General features: G+C 36.8%; 1 protein-coding gene across 6 annotated transcripts in view; it reads left to right on the forward strand.

The window, feature by feature from the left end:
• Nucleotides 1-21910, forward strand: part of DYNC1I1 (dynein, cytoplasmic 1, intermediate chain 1) — a 338857-nt gene that overhangs the window by 314488 nt on the left and 2459 nt on the right. For 5 of the 6 annotated variants that reach the window (XM_011955104.1, XM_011955108.1, XM_011955107.1 and 2 more), the window contains one exon: nt 11607-12554. The exons of the other annotated variant lie outside the window; for it this stretch is intronic. In XM_011955104.1, the coding sequence (XP_011810494.1) occupies nt 11607-11717 (111 nt within the window). In that variant the 3' untranslated portion in view covers nt 11718-12554. Of the gene's footprint in view, nt 1-11606; nt 12555-21910 lie in introns of those variants that run through there. 6 annotated transcript variants of the gene reach the window in all.

Genomic DNA, 21910 nt, shown 5'->3' on the forward strand with positions numbered 1-21910 from the left:
ACTTAGGCAATACTTGTTTACTTTGTGGAACTCCTTCATGTTTTCCAGTAGTACAGGGCCTAGGTCAATTCTCCATAAGCAGCCTGTGCCTTGAATATAAATAATTCTCCTCCTTGAGGAAGTGAGTGTACAAAACACAAAACTGAAAAGTTAAACTTGGATTTGAGAGGTTAATTCAAACAAGAGTCCCTTAATCAAAAGAGCTGCATTTGCAATCATCCAGTTTTAATAACTGTGCTTTATGAAGGCTTTTGTCCCATGCGCAAGGCAAACCTGATTGCATGGCTGAGTTTTTGCAGCCTCCAGAAGAGCAGAGTTGGTCTCAGCTTAGCAAGATCCAGGTATGATCATCTGAAATACTGGTGTTTCTCATGACATGAGTGTGGCCGTTAATTTCCTAGATTCTTGAAGGCCTTTGCAAGTACTGGCTTATTCTTAGGTGGATAAATAATATTATTTTCTTTAGCTGATACCAAATACTTCCTTTGATTTTCCCTTCATGAAAAAGAAAAGACTTAGGCATAAATTCTTCCAGTGATACCAAACATCCAGATAAAATGTTAAACTCCAAATACCTGGTTCTGTCTATAACATCTAGATAGCAGTTGATGACGTAAGAACAAAGCATCAAGATTTTCAACTAGATTTTTCAGTTTTTACTTGAATTTTTAGTGTTACAGCCACAATGCTGTGCTATTAAGTCAAAGGGCACAAAGATATATTTGCATGGGCAGATTTGGGATGCTAATAAATATAATTAAATAAAATAAGCCTCTTTGAAATAATATACTAATTCATTTGTCGTAATAAATTATATGTATTTAAAATTAAATATTTTCGGTAAAATCTATGATTGTAATGTTAGTATTAACTTTATTTCTTCTGGGAAAAGTGCTTAATTTAAAAAAGAAAAGGTGCAATTAATTCCAATTAATGTTATAAGTATTCATCTTATAGTGTGTTTAATAGCAGTGGCTTTCACTTTGATAATTATATATGTAAAAGACCATGATTAAACTAATTTTTATATAAATAGTATGCTTATTCAGGTAGCATTAGTATATGAAAATGGACTTACAGGATTAATATCTTCTCAAACAAATGTTTTTTCTGAATTGACAAGAAATACTTATGACTTCATGTATTATGGAGTAGTTGACTCAATGAAAAGAAAGCCCTAATATCTAATACTACAAACAGCAAATTAATGTGTGTATAGTAATTTGCAATATTCAGTGAAGTTCATATATTCTCATTTTGGTGATAAATGATCTATGAATATAAACCTTCTGAAAGAAGAACCAGTTTGTATAATTAATCATCTTCACGATTCTTCTGTGGTTTCAAACTGTCATCTTCAATAGCAGTTTGGATTATGAAGCAGTTGTTAATTATAGTGTTAATTTTTTTATGGCTGACAAAATTGTGTTTGGTTCTATAATTTCAAAATTGCTAAATTTTATCTTGAAAAATTGCTGCTTAGAGCAGTAGCCTCAAATCACAGCTTTAAAAGCTAAATGTGAAGTCTCTCCAATCATCTGTGAATCTAGATTAACCCTGGCCTGTATAGAATGGAGTTGTTTCTTACATGTGTATGTGTGCTACTGTTGGCATATCTAAAATATAATACATAATCAAGTATCTGCTTATGCATGTTTCCTGTGTAAATATTTATACACCACGTAGGTTGGACTTGAAAAGTGAGGAAGTGAATGAATCATTATATTTCACTTTCAAGGAAAGCTTACATGAATTTTTGAGAACGTCAGCTATCAGAACATCTTTTAAATTTTAAAGCATGAGTTACTTATCACTCAAGAAATATCCAAATTGCTAACATTGTAAAAGCAATTTCATACTTTTAATCTAATAGATAAAACAGTCGCCCATTTCTAAGCTCTTTCTCCTAATAACCAACCAATAGTTTCTTAATAATCAGAATAAATTTTTTATTTGTGTTGGTCTCAGCATTAAGGTCCCTTAGATAGAAAGTGAACATAAATGAATATTTTTAAAGTGAATAAATAAATAAGAAAGTGAAAACCTTCTAGTATGATTTAAAAAAAAAAAAAGTTACCCTTGCGACTTAAAAAAAAATTCAGATTGTCAGCCCTCCCTTGATTATCACATTCCTCAGATTTTTTTTTTTAACCTTTGGAAGACCACATCCACAGAATTGTACACAAAGTGGTTATTTGATGATTGTCTATTAAAACACAATAACCCAGTCTAGCAAAGTACCTGGCACAAAATAGGCACCCAGTAAATATTTGATGGGTGAATGAATGATTCATATGTGAAAATTTGAGGAAAAGGTAAGGGAAAATTTAATTGTTTAGAGCTTTCAGGATGTAGCCTCCAAGTTGGCTACAGATTGATGCACAGGAAAAAAATTACTTAACTGTAGTTGCAGGGAAAATGATATTTAGAAAGTATCTTTAGAAAAGCGTGCCTATCCTTCCCCCCAATCTCTTTCCCAGTTTCCCTCCCCTCCTGTGCTTTTAAAAGTGAGCAGTTGGCCACTAGTGTAATAAAAGCATAACAGTTGATTCAAACAGCTGTCAAACCACTGGAAAAATGCTTCCTTTTCATTGTGCTTTTTTTGGACACTATAGATATGGTAAATCATGAACTGCATTATAAAAATACCTCTTTTATGCCCAAACATTCCGTAGGAGGGAATGACATTTCTTTTATTACCTTGGTAAATATTTTTAAGGTGTTTAGCAATAAGCCTTCTTTTTGTCAAAACTGCTTAGACGCAGCAGTTGCTAAGAATTTACTAGAAAACCTATAGTTAATAATATCAGGAAAAGAAGGGATATGTGTTTAGTAGCTTATGTGACAGGTGAGCTTGTGTAGCACATGCTTTTGCTTTTTCTTACCATTTTCTTGATCTTTTGTGTTATGGAAAAAGAAGTTATCCATGTTTAGAAAGTTTATTTTTCATTATTGTCCATCAACCAGCGTTTTTGGCATTTTCTCCATCTTTTGGGCAGAGAAATAGATTATTCCAAACAGTAAGGAAAACAATAGGGCTAAAAGATATCTGAGGAAAGAAGGATGATAAGATTTTAATACAAATGTGAAACAAGACTATTCATCTTTAGGTCTCCATGAATTAACTCTTTTTTTGGCTATTTGTTGTTGTTGTTGTTGTTGTTTTTCTTCCAAAGATAAAACTTTCAGAATGTTGTCATGCTTCCTATAATGCTAAATTTTAACATAAAAAATATTTTACATGTTACTGTCTTAAGATAGTGTTTAAGGAGAAGGATATGTATTCTTTCTGTATTCGCTGGCTTATTGAAGTTGATAGAGACCCATATTTGTTACTATTTACTTTGACTTTTATGTCCTACCTTTATTTCTGTCCTTAAGTAGGTGGTAATGGATTTTTTAAAAAGTTTTACTCTTAAAAAAAATGCGGTAAAAATAAACCACTCCTTTAAAGATATTCGGGAAGAGACCTTTGGCAGAGAGGTCTGAAACTTCATGGGTGGATGAGGGTTCCCTTAGATGGGATTTCCAGGTGAAAAGAAATTCAAAAATAATCAAATACCATCTGTCCACCATAGGTAAGAGTGTTGCTAAATTTTACAGAAATTTTTACCTATTGATTGGTAATAGCAGACTGTGCTGTACAGAGACTAATGTAACTCCTACTTTGTCGACGTCTTTGAAACTGCTCTAAATAAGTTACATACCATATATCTTTTTGTGGTAGAACACTGTAGTATATTTACACCCTCTGCATATTGCATTCTGGCTTGGAATTCTGGTCCGTGGTTTCATCCATTGTTAGCCGTGATGCTAGACTCTCCCGGGAGTTAAATACAGTGGGGCTGTATTTATGTGAAGCGGGTATGCTTGGTCGTTCAGTGGCTGTTTCATTGCATATTACCTCCCACTTTGCTCCCATCTGTGTGTGTGGTAAAGGGAATTGTCCTAAAAAATATAGGCTTCCTCTGAACACAGACGTGTATTTGTATACCAGTAAGTCAACCATCTCCTGAATTTGGGTGCCATTAATAATTGTCCTTTTAAAAAGGCTTTTAGAGCTTAGAGGGGTTTGGCAGTCGTTCTGTGGAAACCAATGTACACTTCTACATTTTCTGTAAATGCTTTAAAAAATAATGCGTATTAAAGTGAAAGGAAATCTGTAAGATATCTTCTTAATAGAAAAGTTTAATTTTTAGATTAATACAGAGGTGAATTGTCGTGTATCTCTTGAAAATCAATGGTAAACATGATAGTCTCACACACTTTTTAAAATTACTTCATCTAACTGAAAAATTACAAAGAGGCTGATGAGCCACACATCCCATGGAATATTTATCTTGAAACTTAAAGTCCTACTCACTTAATGTATTGGCCATACTTCATGTATGTGAGAAACCAACTGAAATCAGAGTGCTTTTCTAATGTCTTAATTCTGCAAGATTTAAAAAAAAAAACTAAAGTAAGCAATACCTGAGACAGATATTTTTACTATGAAAAATATTGCTTTGGGGTGGTGAACGTTACTGCAGATAATGCAGCTATTTAAAATTATTATAGCTGCAATTAACTAAAAAATGAGGAAGATTTGACTGAGAACTATTCAAAATGGTTATTAGCCATGTGATTATAAAAAGGAACATATGAATGATATTTGCATGTTTAACCTTGGTTATAAAAAGTCATTTGATTTTTTTAACAGCATGTACATCAGTTATAAATCCTTACAAGTTTAGGTAAAAATGAAGAATCCCACTGTGGAAAGTGCCACAAGGAAATAGATGGATTAGGATGTATTAGTCACATGTGAAAAATAAAAAATATGTAGTGCATGTCTACATATGTGTGTGGATGTGTATAGTTACAGTAGTTATATTTTAAACTTGATTTTTAAATGAACAATGGAAAGTAGCAACTCTGAAAGAATTCTTGTGATTTGCAAGAACTCTTTCCCTGTCCCCCATTCATGAAAGTTAGCTATTATTAAAAGCCTGACTACTTAGGAAATTATTTGTGTGAATATTTAAGACATAAAATGTTATAAAATGTAAGGTAAACGTCTAAAAAAAGTACAACTCTGAATAGGTAAAAAGAAGAAAGTAGAAGAAAGAGAAGAGGCAAGGAAGCAAGAAAATAAAAAAAATTAGAAGAGAGGAATAAACATTAAGAAGGAAAAACAGCATCATGTATTCAGGGTTTATAATGTACAAGCACTGTGTTAAGCTCATTACATTTTTTTGTTTTATTTAATATTCAGTCCTAGAAGATGGATCTTACAATTTATTTCACACAAATTAGGAAGTAAAAAGATAAAGATCAGAAGTGTTACAACCATACATTCCCTAAAGACACACAGCAAGTTAATGGCAAATCTGGGGGTGGGGGGTGGGGGAAAGCAGGATCTGGCTGGTGAAGTGGAAAAAAGTCAACCCTGGCTCCATTCTCAAATGTTATTACTCCACAATCTGTGCCTCCCTTTAGGTATACAGGACACCCAGGCAAGCGAGCAAGGGGTTAGACTGGTAAGTTTTTCAGGGGTGAGGCGGGACCGGGTCCAGAGACAGTCTCCAGTCCACTCAGGCAGAGAGGAGGGGACAGATCCCTGACATGGTCAGAGAAAGAGTGGGGTAGCCTGAGGGGTGGGGCTCTGGGAGGCTAAAATGATACATTTTCGTGAATTTTCCACAATTTTTGCACTTTTGCTTTTGCTTGTTGACCTTTTGTCTTCCAAGAATCTTAGAAGATTTAAAACAATCTTTAGAATCTTTGAGCAGGTGATTCAAAACACATTACCTGCCTGCCCTTCTGTCATGGAATGCTGGCATTTCTCAAAGGGGTGAGGCTTGATTGCCCCATACTAACAGATGAAAGTTACATGGTCTTTAGCAAATCATTTAGCTCCCTATACTGTCCTCTCCTACCTGTTAAAGAAAGGTCTATGTCCTGCTTCTTAACATCCTCACATAACAATCAGAATTAATTTCCAAGGAATTTTTTTTAAAAAACAGAAAAATACTGTAAAATGAGTATGTATGCCACAAAACATATCATTTTGGGGAGCGTGTTCAATTTGACTGATAATTTAAAGAAAAAGAATGCATGACAATCCATGATGAACTCATAGTACTTCCTTTACTTAGATTACCTTTCTCATGCTCTCCACATCTCTGTTGATGAATGGGTCAGACATTATCATCCCTACTTTACAAATGAGGCAATGAGAAGGTAAGTGCCTGACCATTGCCAGCAACCAAGATGAGAACAGCACTTGAGTCTTCTGTCCAAATTGGAGGTTCATTTGACCTCTTTCTTTTTTTTTTTTTGAGACAGAGTCTCGCTCTGTGGCCCAGGCTGGAGTGCAGTGGCCGGATCTCAGCTCACTGCAAGCTCCGCCTCCCGGGTTCACGCCATTCTCCTGCCTCAGCCTCCCGAGTAGCTGGGACTACAGGCGCCCGCCACCTCGCCCAGCTAGTTTTTTGTATTTTTTAGTAGAGACGGGGTTTCACCGTGTTAGCCAGGATGGTCTTGATCTCCTGACCTCGTGATCCGCCCGTCTCGGCCTCCCAAAGTGCTGGGATTACAGGCTTGAGCCACCGCGCCCGGCCCATTTTACCTCTTTCTTATGTCCAAATTGCTACCTCAGTAACTACCTTTGCCCTTAGTTTCATTGGCTATAAAAATAGGATCATATCATATCTATAAAAGGTGATGTCTTGGCTAGGCGCGGTGACTCACGCCTGTAATCCCAGCACTTTGGGAGGCCAAGATGGGCAAATCACTTGAGGTCAGGAGTTCGAGACCAGCCTGGTCAACATGGTGAAACCCCACCTCTACTAAAAATACAAAACAAATTAGCTGAGTGTGGTGGTGCATGCCAGTAATGGCAGCTACTTGGGTGACTGAGACAGGAGAATAACTTGAACCCAGAAGGCGGAGGTTGCAGTGAGCCAAGATTACACCACTGCACTTCAGCCTGGGCGACATCTCAAAAAGAAAAAAAAAAAAAAAGAGAAAGTGATCTCTCTTAGAGTTAAGATTTTATTATCTCAGGAATCTGAACCTCGAGTGCTTTGGCATGAAAGTGCTTTATATGTTTAGCAAAAAATTAGAAAACAGTCATTGAATCAGGAGAGACGGACTGGCTGTTGGTGAACTCAGTCGATGAAGCAGTTGGAATATCTGAGTCATCCCTAACCTATGATGCAGACTTCATCAGAGATGAATCTAGAGGCAGAAAATGTTTCCAGATCCACTTTGACTTAGAACAATGCTGGGCAATTTTTGAAGTTGTTGGTTGTTTTTTTGTTTTTTTTTTTTAATGGTGTTCCCTTAACTTAACTATACATTTTTAATTGGTCAAAATAACTTACAAATTTTTTTCCTATCACAAACGTAAATTGTTTGGAAATTATTCTAAGCTATTATTCTCAGAGAAAAAAACATCCATAGTGATGCTCTAGATTTAGCTTTTAATGCCTTAATAGAAACTTGAAGAGATGCTGAAGCAATGTTATTAACATGCCATTTGCCTCCCTGTTACTTGCTTGACACACAACAGATAACGGGAAATGTTACAGTTGTCACTGAAGGAAGGTAAATTTTAGGCTATTCATATTTTAATGTCAGTGAAGTTTTTTTTTGCCAGTATTCACACAGTTTGACCTACAAAAAACATAATTAATTTTTGTCAGTATTTCATAGTCATCATATTCCAAAACAATTCACTATTGTATCTTTAATTCAAACACAGTGCCTGACATATAATTGGTACTCAATCAATGCTGATTGAATGAGTATTGAATAAATTTATATGCAAGGTAGGACATGAGATCAGTCTGTTCTGTAAGAAACATGAACAAAGATTTTTCCTATTTAATGATTAAGATAGTATGGGATTTAAAAATCTCTTAGAGAAAATCATAAACGCATTTATGTTCTTGAGCCTCCTTTCTAGCCATTTCTAATCAGAGAGTACCAGGTGAGAAGAGCCAGGAACTGCCAAGGGTAGGAAGGGCAGTTCTGTCCAAACAGATGCTGTTTACAGTCATGGAAACAGCAAAGTGAAAAGAGTGGCCCTCTTGTTTGTTAGGACACCTGTTTGGTTTTACCTACAAGTAATTCTAATGTCAAAAATTATTACTTTGGGTGTAGAAATAGCCTGTGAATACACATTCACACGTTCAAGCTAAGATTACACTTAAAGTACTTCCTGATGGTGATATTTAATTCTAAAAATGGGACAGTCTGCAGTTCACCTTCTAAATCTAGCATTACAATCACCTTGGGTTATTTTTACAGTCAACAAGATGAAAAGTGTAATAGGATGAGGTAGATAAATTGATTTCAAGTTTCTAGAAGGAATTGTGTTTTCATCATGTTCTACTCTAGAATTTTTGTGAACCAAGAAAATAAATATTTCTGTGAAAATTATAATACCATAAAGAGGAAAAGACTTGGCAAAACAAATATCCCTAAAAAACAAACTTCAAACATTTTGCCAATCTAAATGAAACTTCAGCAGATCAGAAAGAGGACAAGATGTGTTAGATTACTGTGACACTTTTGGGTGAATCTATATTTCTAAGGGCATGTGTTAGTATTACAGCACTATTACTCCCACCCCCATAAAGAAAGTCACATATAGTTCACTTGCTGGTTTATGTTTTGTGTGTTTAAAAGAAACATTTAAATTTGATAAAATTCAATTTTGAGAAGTTAGTTATGTAATTTTTGAGATGTGCAATTTTATGTAGTGTAAATGTTCTAAACTGTATCTAGACATTTATTCAAACCTTAATGTTCCATAATCTTTATTAGGGCTGTTTTTGAACAGTCTTGCCATGACTACTATGTGAAACTATGTAAATACATTTACCTATTTTATTGTTATACATATTGCTATCAATAAAATATTGCATAGGTCATCATATATTAACTTAAATTTGTACCATTTTAATTAATAATATAGCTTTATGTTTGGAAACGAAACTCAGCTCTTTATGAGCAAGGTACTGTGTACTATTGAGACCTCTTTTTTCCTCCAATATTTAAAGTTATATGAAGTTATGAGGCATTTCAGCTTTAGTTTGATTCTTACTTTATATGGGAAAAAGTTATAAATGTGCTGTCATGATTAGGCTTTTGTCTCTTCTTGGGCTTTTGTTTCATGGTTATTTTTGGAAAGGCTTGCTCAGTGGTTGGAAGAGAGAAAAGAAATAGTGGTCCTATTCTTTTACGTAAATGTGATACCAACCCTTTGCTGGTTATGTTTTTTGTGAGCTTGTTTTTATCATACATTTTGGGGGCCTCATTTCCCAGGTACAGTATTTTCTAAAATTGAAGAGAAAAATGAAGAATCGTGGAATACAGGATAAGAGCCCAAAGTAGGGAAAACAGACTGAGCAAAAAGTTATCAGCATCATTCAAGACTATTGTGAACTTGCGTTATTGCCTACAAAGAAATTTGGATTCATTTCAATAACTGTAGTAGCATTTAACCATTCAGAAACTCATTCATGTGACCAAGTAAGAATTCTTATTGGTACTGCACTTCGCAAAATAAGTCAAAGAACTTACTTTCCTTGCCTGTATATAATTTCCAGAATTATATACTTGAAACATTTAGCCTTAATACCAGAACACTAATTTAAGAATATACTTTGCATAATGAAGTTGCCACTTTCCAATAAGTTTTCTTGGACAGATAGTATTTGAGTATATTATCCTTGTAATAAAAATTTTAAGTTCTAATCATTTGGCTCTGTGTGGTGAGAAATTTTCCAGCTGCAGAAGCAATCTCAAAGCTTAGGTTTACTTGCTTCCTCTTTCTTCATTAAAAAGTATATTAATTGAGATGCCTGTGTGTTCTTAATGTTTATGGAATATGTGGATAATGTACTGTAGCACTAGTACCTATGGTTGAATTACACTATATTATAGGGTAAAACTCCAAGAAAATGCGTCTAAAATCTAAATCAATTTTATTCTCTGTGAAAAGCATTCAGACTTCTACGAAATCCTGTTTCTCATCCTTAAATATTCTATCCCAGATACTTGCATGATATATTTTTTTTTTTTTTTGAGACAGAGTCTCGCTCTGCCCCCAGGCTGGAGTGCAGTGGCCGGATCTCAGCTCACTGCAAGCTCCCCCTCCCGGGTTCACGCCATTCTCCTGCCTCAGCCTCCCGAGTAGCTGGGACTACAGACGCCCGCCACCTCGCCCGGCTAATTTTTTTGTATTTTTAGTAGAGACGGGGTTTCACCGTGTTAGCCAGGATGGTTTCGATCTCCTGACCTCGTGATCCGCCCGTCTCGGCCTCCCAAAGTGCTGGGATTACAGGCTTGAGCCACCGCGCCCGGCCACTTGCATGATATTTTTAAGCAATTTATTTTTGGATGCTATGTGGAGAAAACATTATCCTTTAGAACCACTAACAAAAATTCATAGATTCAGTTTGCATTGGAAGAGGCATTAATTTCCTCCTCACTGAGTTGTACTCAGAAGATATTTTGGAAATTTTATAAATCCCCTTTTTGATGAATCAGTATAGCATACTGGCTAGGGATGCTCATAATGGAACCAGATTCCATTGACACTGATATTTGTGCTGGGCGCGGTGTCTCACGCCTGTAATCCCAGCACTTTGGGAGGCTGAGGCGGGCGGATCACGAGGTCAGGAGATCGAGACTATCCTGGCTAACACGGTGAAACCCCGTCTCTACTGAAAATACAAAAAAATTAGCCGGGCGTGGTGGCGGGCTCCTGTAGTCCCAGCTACTCGGGAGGCTGAGGCAGGAGAATCGCTTGAACCCGGGAGGCGGAGCTTGAAGTGAGCCGAGATCGCGCCACTGCACTCCAGCCTGGGAGACAGAGGGAGACTGTCTCGGAAAAAAAAACAAAAACAAAAAGACACTGATATTTGCTAGCTATGCAACCTTAGTAAGATTATTTAATCTTTGTGTGCCTCTGATTTAGGAATATGAGGCACAATAGGATTGTTATGATGAATGAGTTAATACATGTAATGTACTTAGAACAGAACTCTCGGTAAATAATAGCTACTATTACTATTATTCATAGTTATCATCATATAAATCTTACTGGAAAGGCCTAAGTACTATTTCATAGGAGGAATATTTCTTTGTATATATAAGCTATTCTTTTGCCTTCATACTGCCCCATCAGCAACACTTTAGAAAAAGGATTAATACCATTGACTAGGAATAAAATATGCAGTTATTTGAAAATCTTGGTCAATAATGCAGTTTTTATTTGCTGTGTTCACTGTAAGTCTGCTCTTCTTATGAAAGAATTTCATTACTAAAAGCACTTTAATGTGGCTACTGTAACTGTGTAGTTTACATAGGTTTTAAAATTTTATAAATTCTGTGAGTGCTTTTGCTTCCAAGAGTGACATGGTTCTCTTGTTAAAGAGCAACACCTCAGGCCCTGCTTGATCCAAAGAAGAATATTTGATTTCCTTTACATTCCAAGGGAAATATCTGCTTTGGAGGGGGTGAGGGCAAAAGGATAGTCATTCAGGCTTCAGGGCTTTCAGACAGGAAAGATATCTTGTTCATCATTTCTCCATTGATTTGCTTTGCAGCTTGCAGTTCCCCACAATGATGAATGGACCCGATTTGCCAGGACCCTTGTGGAGATTCGCGCTAACAGAGCTGATAGCGAGGAGGAAGGCACTGTTGAGTTATCTGCCTAGTGGAAATGAGTCACCCCCACTGCAGCCCCCACCTTTGTGTCCTAGAGCTCAGCGTCTGCAGTCAAGTCTGTTGTATTCGGTGTCCATTCAGTATCAGTACTGCTGTGACATTTTGGGTGCCATATTGTGCCAGCTTTGCTCCAAGCATTCTAAATGTGTCCCACCATGCTTTCCACTGACCCAAAATTCACCAGAGCATTTCTATCTTTATATTTCTGTCTCAAAAATGAAGGGGAGGGGGGTTATGGGTTAAGTTGCTGCCTTTTAACTACTTAGTAGCTGTATTTAATAGCTGGAAACCTCTGGTTAAATTTGTGCTTACATGCACTCCTGGCATAGCCCTATTAAATCCATATGAAGCCAGATATGATTGGGTGCAGATGTGGTGTGCCTCATGTTATGGTACAGGGCCAAAGACTTGAGATGTGGTGTTTTACATGGTGACTCACATTATGAATGGATTTACTAGGAGAACATTGCTGCTCCTTATTTATTGTAGTGTGCTGCATGGAACGTATTTATTTGAAAGCATTAAAATAAACGATCCTAGAGCATGTGCATAATGAGAGGACTGTATTCTCTCTATTGCTGTCGTTGAGGTTACATTAAGTTCCAAATAACAATTACAGTATGCCAGTTCCACTGAAGACATGAAATCTTTAGAGGTTTGTTGCAGTAAACGAAATGAATTTTAATGCCTATTATTTCTAGGTACTTTAACAATATTTCAAATATCATTGACCACTAATACTTGTCATTGAAACTAACACAGTCTGACAAAAGTCTGTGGTTCCTACATATGACATCAGTGTTGCCAATAAAATGTTTCAAACCAGGTCTGCACCAGTGTAAGTAAATCCTTTGCTTGGGGAAAACTTGACTGGAATTCTGCTGTGACAAGAGGTGGGAGAGATACATTAGAGCCATGTTAAAGACCGATCATGAATTTATTTAAGCAGCCAACCTGGCTGGACTTAAACCAAGACTCCTAGTTTTATTTTTATGAGGGAATGTGTGTGGTTTTGTGGAAAGCTCCTCCTTCTCACCTTTACCAAAGCCACCCTTGCCCAAAGACAGTTGTTGGAGTAAGAAAGGTAGGTTAAGATGAACAAATACCAAATGTCCTACACATATCTTTTTAAAAACAATTTGCACCAGAAAAAATGATGTTTATTACTATTGGACTAGGAAATATGTCTATAAACAACTTTAATAAACTTTTTTTTCAAAAGGTCATTTTATGCCCAGGGAAAATGAAAACAAATAGCAGTTGAGTCATGAAAAACATTCGAAGACAGGCTTTGGCTTTTTAGGAAGGGAATTTCCATTAGGGCTTTGTTGGTAGGGATTCCTTGAACTGTACGGTTTCTATTATTTTTAAAATAGTGTTATTCCTTTTCTCCAAGTATCCTACAATATTTAGATATTGAAATCCTGTGTAAACAATAAAAATTTTATAGATAACAAATGAGTATCTGAAATAGGTTTAAAAGCATCTGAATGAAAAGTACTGGGAAAAAAAGTTTCACAGTCATACAGTAAAGTACCTAAGAATAAAAATTCAAAACCCGTGAGTTATTATGATAGACCAAATTGAATGATTCAATGAGTGATGATGTGAAAAGTACAAAGACCTGAGTCACTTATATTAGGCACATAAAATGTTACAAGAACATGTGTTCTTATATATCCCACTGTGGTAGCTGGTCTCCAAGGCAGTTCCCAATTCTTGTGCAGGCCATCCCATGTTGAATCTGGGCTGACCTTATGTGACTGATACAATGCCAGGAAGTGATGCTACATGGTTTCCATTATGTCTTAGTTAATTCAGACTGCTACGTGGTTTCCAGGATGTCTTGGTTAATTCAGACTGCTATAACAGAATACTGTGGTATTCAGACTGAGTGGCTTAAGCAACAGAACTTTATTTCTCACAGTTCTGGAAGCTGGGAAATCCAAGGTCAAGATGCTGGCCGATCTGATATCTGGTGAAGGCCATCTGCTTAGGTTGCAGATGGCTGTCTTCTCATTGAATCCTTACATGGTGAGGAGAGAGAGATGATCTCTTTCATGTCATTACTTATAGGGCACTCATCACATTTATGTGGGCTCCACCCTCATGACCCAATTATCTCCCAAAGGTCCACCTCCAAAAATTGTCACATTGAAAATTTAGACTTCAACATATGAATTTGGGAGTGAGCATAAACATTCAGTCCACAGCCCAGGGCAAGGTTATAAGAAGACGTATATCCTCCATCTAGGTTTCTTGGCACAAACAATCTTGGTCCCTGAGCTACTATGTAAGAAGTACAACTATCCTGAGACCTCCAGGCCACACAGAAGCTGACCATGGAGTGGTCATGTAGATATAAAGAGAAATATACAGCCAGTCCATAGCCATTTAAGTCACCCCAGCTAATGTCCCAGATGAAATGTGGTAGCCAGAAAGATGTGCCTTTCAGATTTCCTATTACAAAGAACATGGTTGAATGACAGTTATGCTGCTTTGTTTTGAAACCCATCACCAAGTTTGACCAAGGTCATGCTTCCTGCATGCTCTTGCCAGCCAAGACTAAGTATGGCAAAGATCCTAAGGCTGGCCTGTATCTAGGAGACATAAGACTTCTTTAAAGTAACTTTGGCTCTAGGACTTTATGTCAGCATTGCTAAAACTTTCTCAGAACTGTACTTCAATCTAAGACTAGACAACTTTCTTCCCTCCCTCCCTCCCTCCCTCCGATCTTTCCTTCCTTCCTTCCTTCCTTCCTTCCTTCCTTCCTTCCTTCCTTCCTGCCTCCTGCCTTCCTGCCTTCCTGCCTTCTTCTCCTCCCTTTCCCTCTCTCTTTCTTGAGGCCTGACAAACATCACTGTCTGATGGCTATCCAGCCTAAGCTGGCTAGGGATGTCCTAAGCCTTACAAAAGAACAAAGAAACTATACCACAAAAGAATTGCAAAAAATAGTGTGTGCCATTAGGAGCCCAGGGAGTAGCACTGGGATTGGATTTTGAGGTGTTTGATCAAGGGAACCAGAATGTTGATTAGATAAGGAATAATTCATTGACTTTGAGGGTTGTGTGTGTGTGTGTGTAAGGAAGAGGGAAGCTATATGACTTTATACTCTGGCACAGAGCCTAAGGAATAGGGTCACTCTTAGAAGTCTGAAGAAGCTGTAGCCTACATTCACTAGAGTGAAAATGCCTGAGTTGCCCTGGTAGATAGTACAGGAAGGAATAAAGAGGTTGAAGGAAATGGATATGTTAGAATAGATACATTATTTAAGTTCAGAAGACACACTCAAGGGTTATGTTACATAGGAATACCCAGAGTACACACCCTTCAAAACCATTAGCAATGAGCTGGTGAGAGAGGCATTGGCATCTCTAGAATGTTTAGCAGTAGCTTTCCTTTGTGGGTCAGGGCTGATGGTAGGAGAGGCAGTCACAGAGTGGGGCTTGCTAATATACATGGGGATGATGAGACCCTGGAGTAATAGTGGCTAGGTGGTGGCAGTTAACCACCAGAAGTCAGGAAGCCACAACTGCCATAATGACCAGCTAGATCATAGAAGCAGCCAAGAAGGCTTTACCCATAGGAAGTTGTGGGAGTAATTAAAAGAACATGGCATCCCTAGTGGCAAAATAGACAGGCAGCCAAAAGGGTGTTGCTTAACTTCTATGACCAAAAACATAGAGGCAAGAATGGAGAAGCAGGAGACTGAAGACTGTTACCTCAATAAAAAGCCACATACCTCTGCTCACTGTCCAGTCCAGTTCTGAGCCAGTTTTCTAGTCCAGAACCCATTGACTGAAGATTGCTGGGAGGTTGCTAGAAGGGAGGACACGAGGAGGGAGGACACCACTGCTAACATCTATTGTGATGATCTCCCCGGTCCTTCCCCAAAAGGACTTATGGGCATTTATTCAGGTGAACATACAATGCAGAAAGAAACAAATCAACATTTGAAGACTATTGGGTACACTATCTGAGTTCACATTGAAATGTTATGGGAGTGGTGACTTACGGCAACAAGGTAATGTAATGGAGTGTTTACTAAAGTTTAGGTCTCAGGGGGCTCATTGGGTCTATGGACACACACAGTGGGTCATTCCATCATTCCTCCAATCCTTGAATGTTCAATTAGAATTGATATACTTACATCAGGTACTTGGCCTCTGCGATAAGAGCTCTCAAGGAAGGAAGGGCCAAATGGAGACCTCTGAAATTGCCACATTCCCATCTTCCCCTGCCAAGATAGCAAATACAAAATATTACATCTCAGAGTAGAGCTAGGAGGATGGCAGAGATTGGTGCCACTCTTAAAGTCCTAAAAGATATAGAGTGGTGTTCCCTACAATATATCTGTTTAATAACCCAGTATGCCCCCTTTATAAATTAAATGGATCTTGGAGAATAACTGATGAGTACTGCAAGCTCAACCAAGTAAGATCACTGATCACAGCTGCCGTGCTAGATGTGGTGTCATTCCTAGAACAGATTAATAAGGCTTCTGGTACATGGTATGTGGCCATTGATGGATGAATGCATTCTTTTTCATTCCACCTATAAAAGAAATCAGAAACAGTTTACACTCATGAGGAAGAACTATTTTAATTTATAATTTTGCCTCAGGGCTATGCTAATGTCTCTCCATCTGTAATACTCCAAAGATGCCTAGACAGCTTGATCATCCACAGGATGTTACACTGATCCATTACATCAATGGCATCACACAGATTGTGCAGAATAAGCAAGAATTAACAATGTACCAGAAGCCTTGGTAAGATATATGCACTCCAGATGGTGGAGAATAAATTCAAGGAAGATTTAAGGACTTGCTACTTCAGTGGAGCTTTTTGGAATCTCCCGAATGTTTAAGAGCATGCTGGGCTATCCCCTCCAAAGTAAAATAAAAACCCCTGAAGCTTAGAGCCCCCACCACAAAGAAGAAAGCACAGCACCTGGTAAGCCTCTTTGGTTTTTGAAGTTAACATATTCCATATCTAAGAATACTGTTCTGGTGCATCTACTAATTGGCATGCACAGTTTTGGGTGAGACTCAGATGGGAAAGGACTTTGCAGCAGGTCAAACTGTAGTGCTAAGAGCTCTGCTGCATGGGCCATAAAATCAGCAGATGCTATGATATTAGTGGTGTCAATGGTGGGAAAAGATGTGGCATAGAATTTTTGGCAAGTCCCAGCTGGAAAATTATAGTAGTGGCCCATGGGATTCTAGAGGAAGACCATGCCATCTGAAGCAAAAACAGCACATGGCATATTAGCGAATCCTGGTAGAAATGAATCAGTTCTTCACCATGGGATATAAACTTTACACATCCAAACAGCCCATTATAAGTTGAGCCCTATCAGCTATACCAAGTCATAAAGTTGGATAGACCTGAAAGAAACCTCTTATAAGATAGAAACTGTGCATTGGGATGTACAGAACCGAGGGCTCTGAACATAAGTAAGCTGCATAAGCAAGTAGCTCAGAAACCCATTATCACCCAACAGGATTTTACCAGCACACCTCCTCCATGCTTGCATACATGGCCATATGTGGGGAGGGTGAGTTCTGTGCGAACAGCTGAAAGAAGAGGAAAAGGTTAGAGTTTGGTTTACATATGGGTTTGTTCAATTTGTGGGTACAGGTGGTAAATGGATTACAGCTAACTACTTTATACCACATTCGGGATGAAACCTGAAAGACAGTAAAGAGGGAAAGGCTTTTCAATGGACAGAGCTGTGAGTTGAGCACCCAGTTATCTCCTTTGTGTGAAAGAAGAGGTGGCCAGAAGTAAGTTTATATTCGAATTAGCAACTTAACCCAAGTCATCGTTATGTCTGTCATGACTCTTGTAGTAGCCTCCTAACTGGTCTCCCTGTGTCCACCTTTGACCCCTTCAATCTTGTCTCAGCATAACCACCTAAGTGGTATTGTTAGAACATTTAACTCCTCTATTCAGAGCATACCAATGGCTTTCACATCACTTGCAATAAAAGTCAAAATCCTTATAGTGGCCCATAGGCTTTATATGGATTTGTTTAAATTTTTATTTTATTTGGTTTTATTTATTTATTCATTTTTGAAATGGAGTCTCACTCTGTCACCCAGGCTGGAGTGCAGTGGCATGATCTTGGCTCACTGTAACCTCCACCTCCTGGATTCAAGCGATTCTCCTGCCTCAGCCTCCCGAGTAGCTGGGATTACAGGCATATACCACCACGCTAGGCTAATTTTTTGTGTTTTTAGTAGAGATGAGGTTTTACCATGTTAGCAAGGATGGTCTGGATCTCCTGACCTCGTGATCCTCCCGCCTCAACCTCCCAAAGTGCTGGGATTACAGGCGTGAGCCACCGCACCAGGGCTTTATGTGGATTTTAGTGACTCCACAACTTCTCTGATATTTGGTATTGTAGGTCTTTTTATTTTAGCTATTTTGGTGAGTATGAAATGGTATCTAACTGTAGTTTTAGTTTGCATATACTTGCTGACTAATGATTTTGAGCACCTTTCATGTGATTATTGGCCACATTTAATATTATATTATTTCTTCTTTTTGTAAAATATCCCTTCTAGTATCTTGGCCACATCTTGGCCACTTTAAAATTATTTCTTTTTATTGTTAATCAGATAATATTTTAAAAATTTAATTTAGAAGAGTTTTTTTATATATTCTGCTTTTAAAAATTATTAATTTAGAGGAGTTCTTTATGTATTCTAGATACAATTCCTTTGCCAGATATGTTTGTTACAAACATTTTTCCCAGTATATGCTTTAGAACTTCATTTCCTTAATATAATATTTTGATATGCAAAAATTTTAAATTTTGTTGAGGTCTATTGTATCCATTTTTATCTTTTATACTAAGTATTATATCATACCTTCTAGTAAATCTTTGCCACAGGTTACAAAAATATTGTCTCATGTTTTCTTTTGGATATTTTATTGTTTTAGCTTTTACCTTTAGGTCGATGATGGTTCTTAAATTAATTTTTGTGTATGAAATGAGATAGTGGTAAACATTATTTTTTAAACATATGGATAACCAGCTGTTTTGGCAATATTTTCTGAAGAGATTATTTTCTTTTTGTTCATTAAATTAAATTAGCATTCTTGGAAAGAGTTGACCACATATATATAGGCATATTTATGGATCCTTTATTCTGTTTCATTAGTTGATTTATATATTCTTACATGATATCACACTGTCTTGGTTGCAATAGCTGTATATTAATTCTTGAAATCAAGTGGTGTAAGTACTCCAACTTTGTTACTCATTTTGAAAGATTATTTTAACTATTCTAGGTCTTTTGTGTTTGCACATGAATTTTAGAATGACTGTGGAATTCTTTTAAAAAAACATACTGCTTGGAATTTCATTGGAATTTCACTGAATCTGTATATTTGGGGCAATGCCATCCAAGAACAGGATATAACTTTCTACTTATTGGGTCTTCTTTAATAGAGTTCACCAATAGGTTGTGCAAACATTTTTTTTCAATTTATTCCTAGATAACAACTAATTTATTATTCTATTGTAAATATTATTGTTATTTTTTTCAATTTTTTTACAAAACTTTTTACTAGTCTGTAGAAATAAATTTAGTTTTGTATATTGATGTTATATTTTGCAATCTTGCTAAATTTTGCAACCTTGCTAAATATACTTATTAGTTGTAGATTTTTTAGATATAATTGGTTAATAAATACACAGTTATGCCACCTGAAAATAATGAAGTTTAATTCTTCCTTTCCAATCTTATCTTTTTTCCTGTTTCTTTTCTTCTTTTTTCTTTTTCTTTTTTGCCTTACAGTATTCACTAGGAAAGGCTTTATCATGAGTAGATGCTGAATTTTATCATATGCTTCTTTTCTGCATCTATTGACATGGTCACATAATTTTTATCCTTTATTTTGATAATGTGAATTATACTGGTTGACATTTTTTAATGGTAATCCAACTTTGAGATAAAATCCTTTGGTCAACATGTACTAGTCTTTTAACATATCACTAAGCTTTATTTGCTAGTAATTTCTTAAGGGTTTTCCCATAATTGTTCCTTGTGAATATTGATCTATAATTTTCTATTGTAATGTCTTTGTCAGGTTTTAGTAACATGATTATGCTTACAAGAGGAGTTGGGAAGTGTTCTGACGTCCTCTATTTTGTGAAGACATTTACGTTGGTATTACTTCTTTCTTAAATGTTTGATAGAATTTACTACTGAAGCCATCTAGCCCTTGAGTTTTATTTGTAGAAACGTTTTTGGTAACAAGTGCATTTGTTTAATAGAAATAGGGGATTCTGATTTTCTATTTCATTTTGGTTCCATTTTGGTAAGTTGTTTTTCACAAGTTGTATTTTTCAAGAAATGCATCCATTTCATTTGTCAAATGTATCCATATAAAGCTGTTCATACTATTCTCTTATTACCCTATAATGTACATAGAATCATAATGACATCTCTTGAAGTTTCTGATGTTGCTAAATTATGTTTTCTTTAACAAAAAAAAAAAGGTCTTGCTAGGAGAGTTATTTTATTAATTTGTTCAAAGAACCAGCTTTTTAAATTGTTAATTTTCTTTATTGTTTATTCACTTTTTCTTCTTTCCACTTTGGGCTTAATTTGCTTTTTTTTTTTTCTTCCTGAAGTAGAAATTTAGATCATTGATGTAACACTTTTTTCTAATATAAGCCTTTGAAGTTATAAAAATTCCTCTTAGGCTGGGCACAGTGGCTCACACCTGTAATCCCAGCACTTTGGGAGGCCAAGGTGGGTGGATCACCTGAGGTCAGGAGTTCGAGACCAGCCTGGCCAACATGGTGGAACCCCGTCTGTACTAAAAATACAAAAAATTAGCTAGATGTGGTGGCGGGCGCCTATAATCCCAGATACTTGGGAGGCTTAGGCAGGAGAATCGCTTCAACTCAGGAAGTGGAGGTTGCAGTGAGCCAAGATCACGCCATTGCGCTCAGGCCTGCGCAACAAGAGTGAAACCCTGTCTCAAAAAAAAAAAAAAAAAAAAATCCCTCTTAATACTGCTTTTACTGTGTTCCACAAATTTTGCAACAGATTTTATTATTATTCTGTTCAAACTATTTTCTAATTTCCATTGTAGTATATTATTTGACCTATGAGTTCTTAAGAAGTGCTTTGTTTAACTTCCAAATATTTTGAAAGTTTTCCAGAAAGCTTTGTTTTTATTTCTAGTTGATTCTGCTTAGTGAGAAAACATATATAATATGAAATACCCTGTATTTCAAATGCTTTTACATTTATTAAGATTTCTTTTATGACTTAGCATATGGACAACTTGCTGAATGTTTCATGTATACTTAAATAGAATATGAATTCTTCAGATCATAAGTATGTGGTTCTATAAATTTTTTTTATTTCCTGTGCATTCTGTCAATTATTGAAAAGGTGATGTTGAAATACAAGCTACAGTTGTGAATTTGTCTATTTGATCTTTTAGTTCTCTCCATTTTCCATTCATACTTTTTTTTTTTTTTTTACAGAGTCTCACTTTGTAGCCCAAGCTGGAGTGCACTGACATGATCTTGGCTCACTGAAACCTCTGTCTCCCAGGTTCAAGTCATTCTCATGCCTTAGCCTCCTGAGAAGCTGAGATTACAGGTGCCCACCACCATACCTGGCTAATATTTGTATTTTTTTCAGTAGAGACAGGGTTTCATCATGTTGGCCAGGCTGGTCTCAAACTCCTGACCTCAAGTGATCGGCCCACCTCAGCCTCCCAAAGTGCTGGGATTACAGACGTGAGCGACTGCACCTAGTCAATTTTTCATTCATACGTTTTGAAGGTCTGTTACTAGATACATACTTATTAGGTTATTATATCTCCCTGATAAATTGATTATTATTATGAAATTGCCCTCTGGTGTCCATTCATTTCAGCCTGAAGGACTTGCTCTAGCATTTATTGTAGCACAGGTTAGGGAAAAGTTTGTTTATGCTTATCTAGGGATATCATAATTTCTTCTTCTTCTTTTTTTTTTTTTTTTTTGAAACAGAGCCTTGCTCTGTTGCACAGGCTAGAGTGCAGTGGTACGATCTCAGCTCACTGCAACCTCTGCCTCCCGGGTTCAAGGGATTCTCCTGCCTCAGCCTCCCGAGTAGCTAGGATTACAGGTGCGTGCCACCACACTCAGCTAATTTTTGTATTTT

The sequence above is a fragment of the Colobus angolensis genome, unplaced genomic scaffold, assembly GCF_000951035.1.
Source record: "Colobus angolensis palliatus isolate OR3802 unplaced genomic scaffold, Cang.pa_1.0 Scaffold394, whole genome shotgun sequence".
NCBI lineage: Eukaryota > Metazoa > Chordata > Mammalia > Primates > Cercopithecidae > Colobus > Colobus angolensis.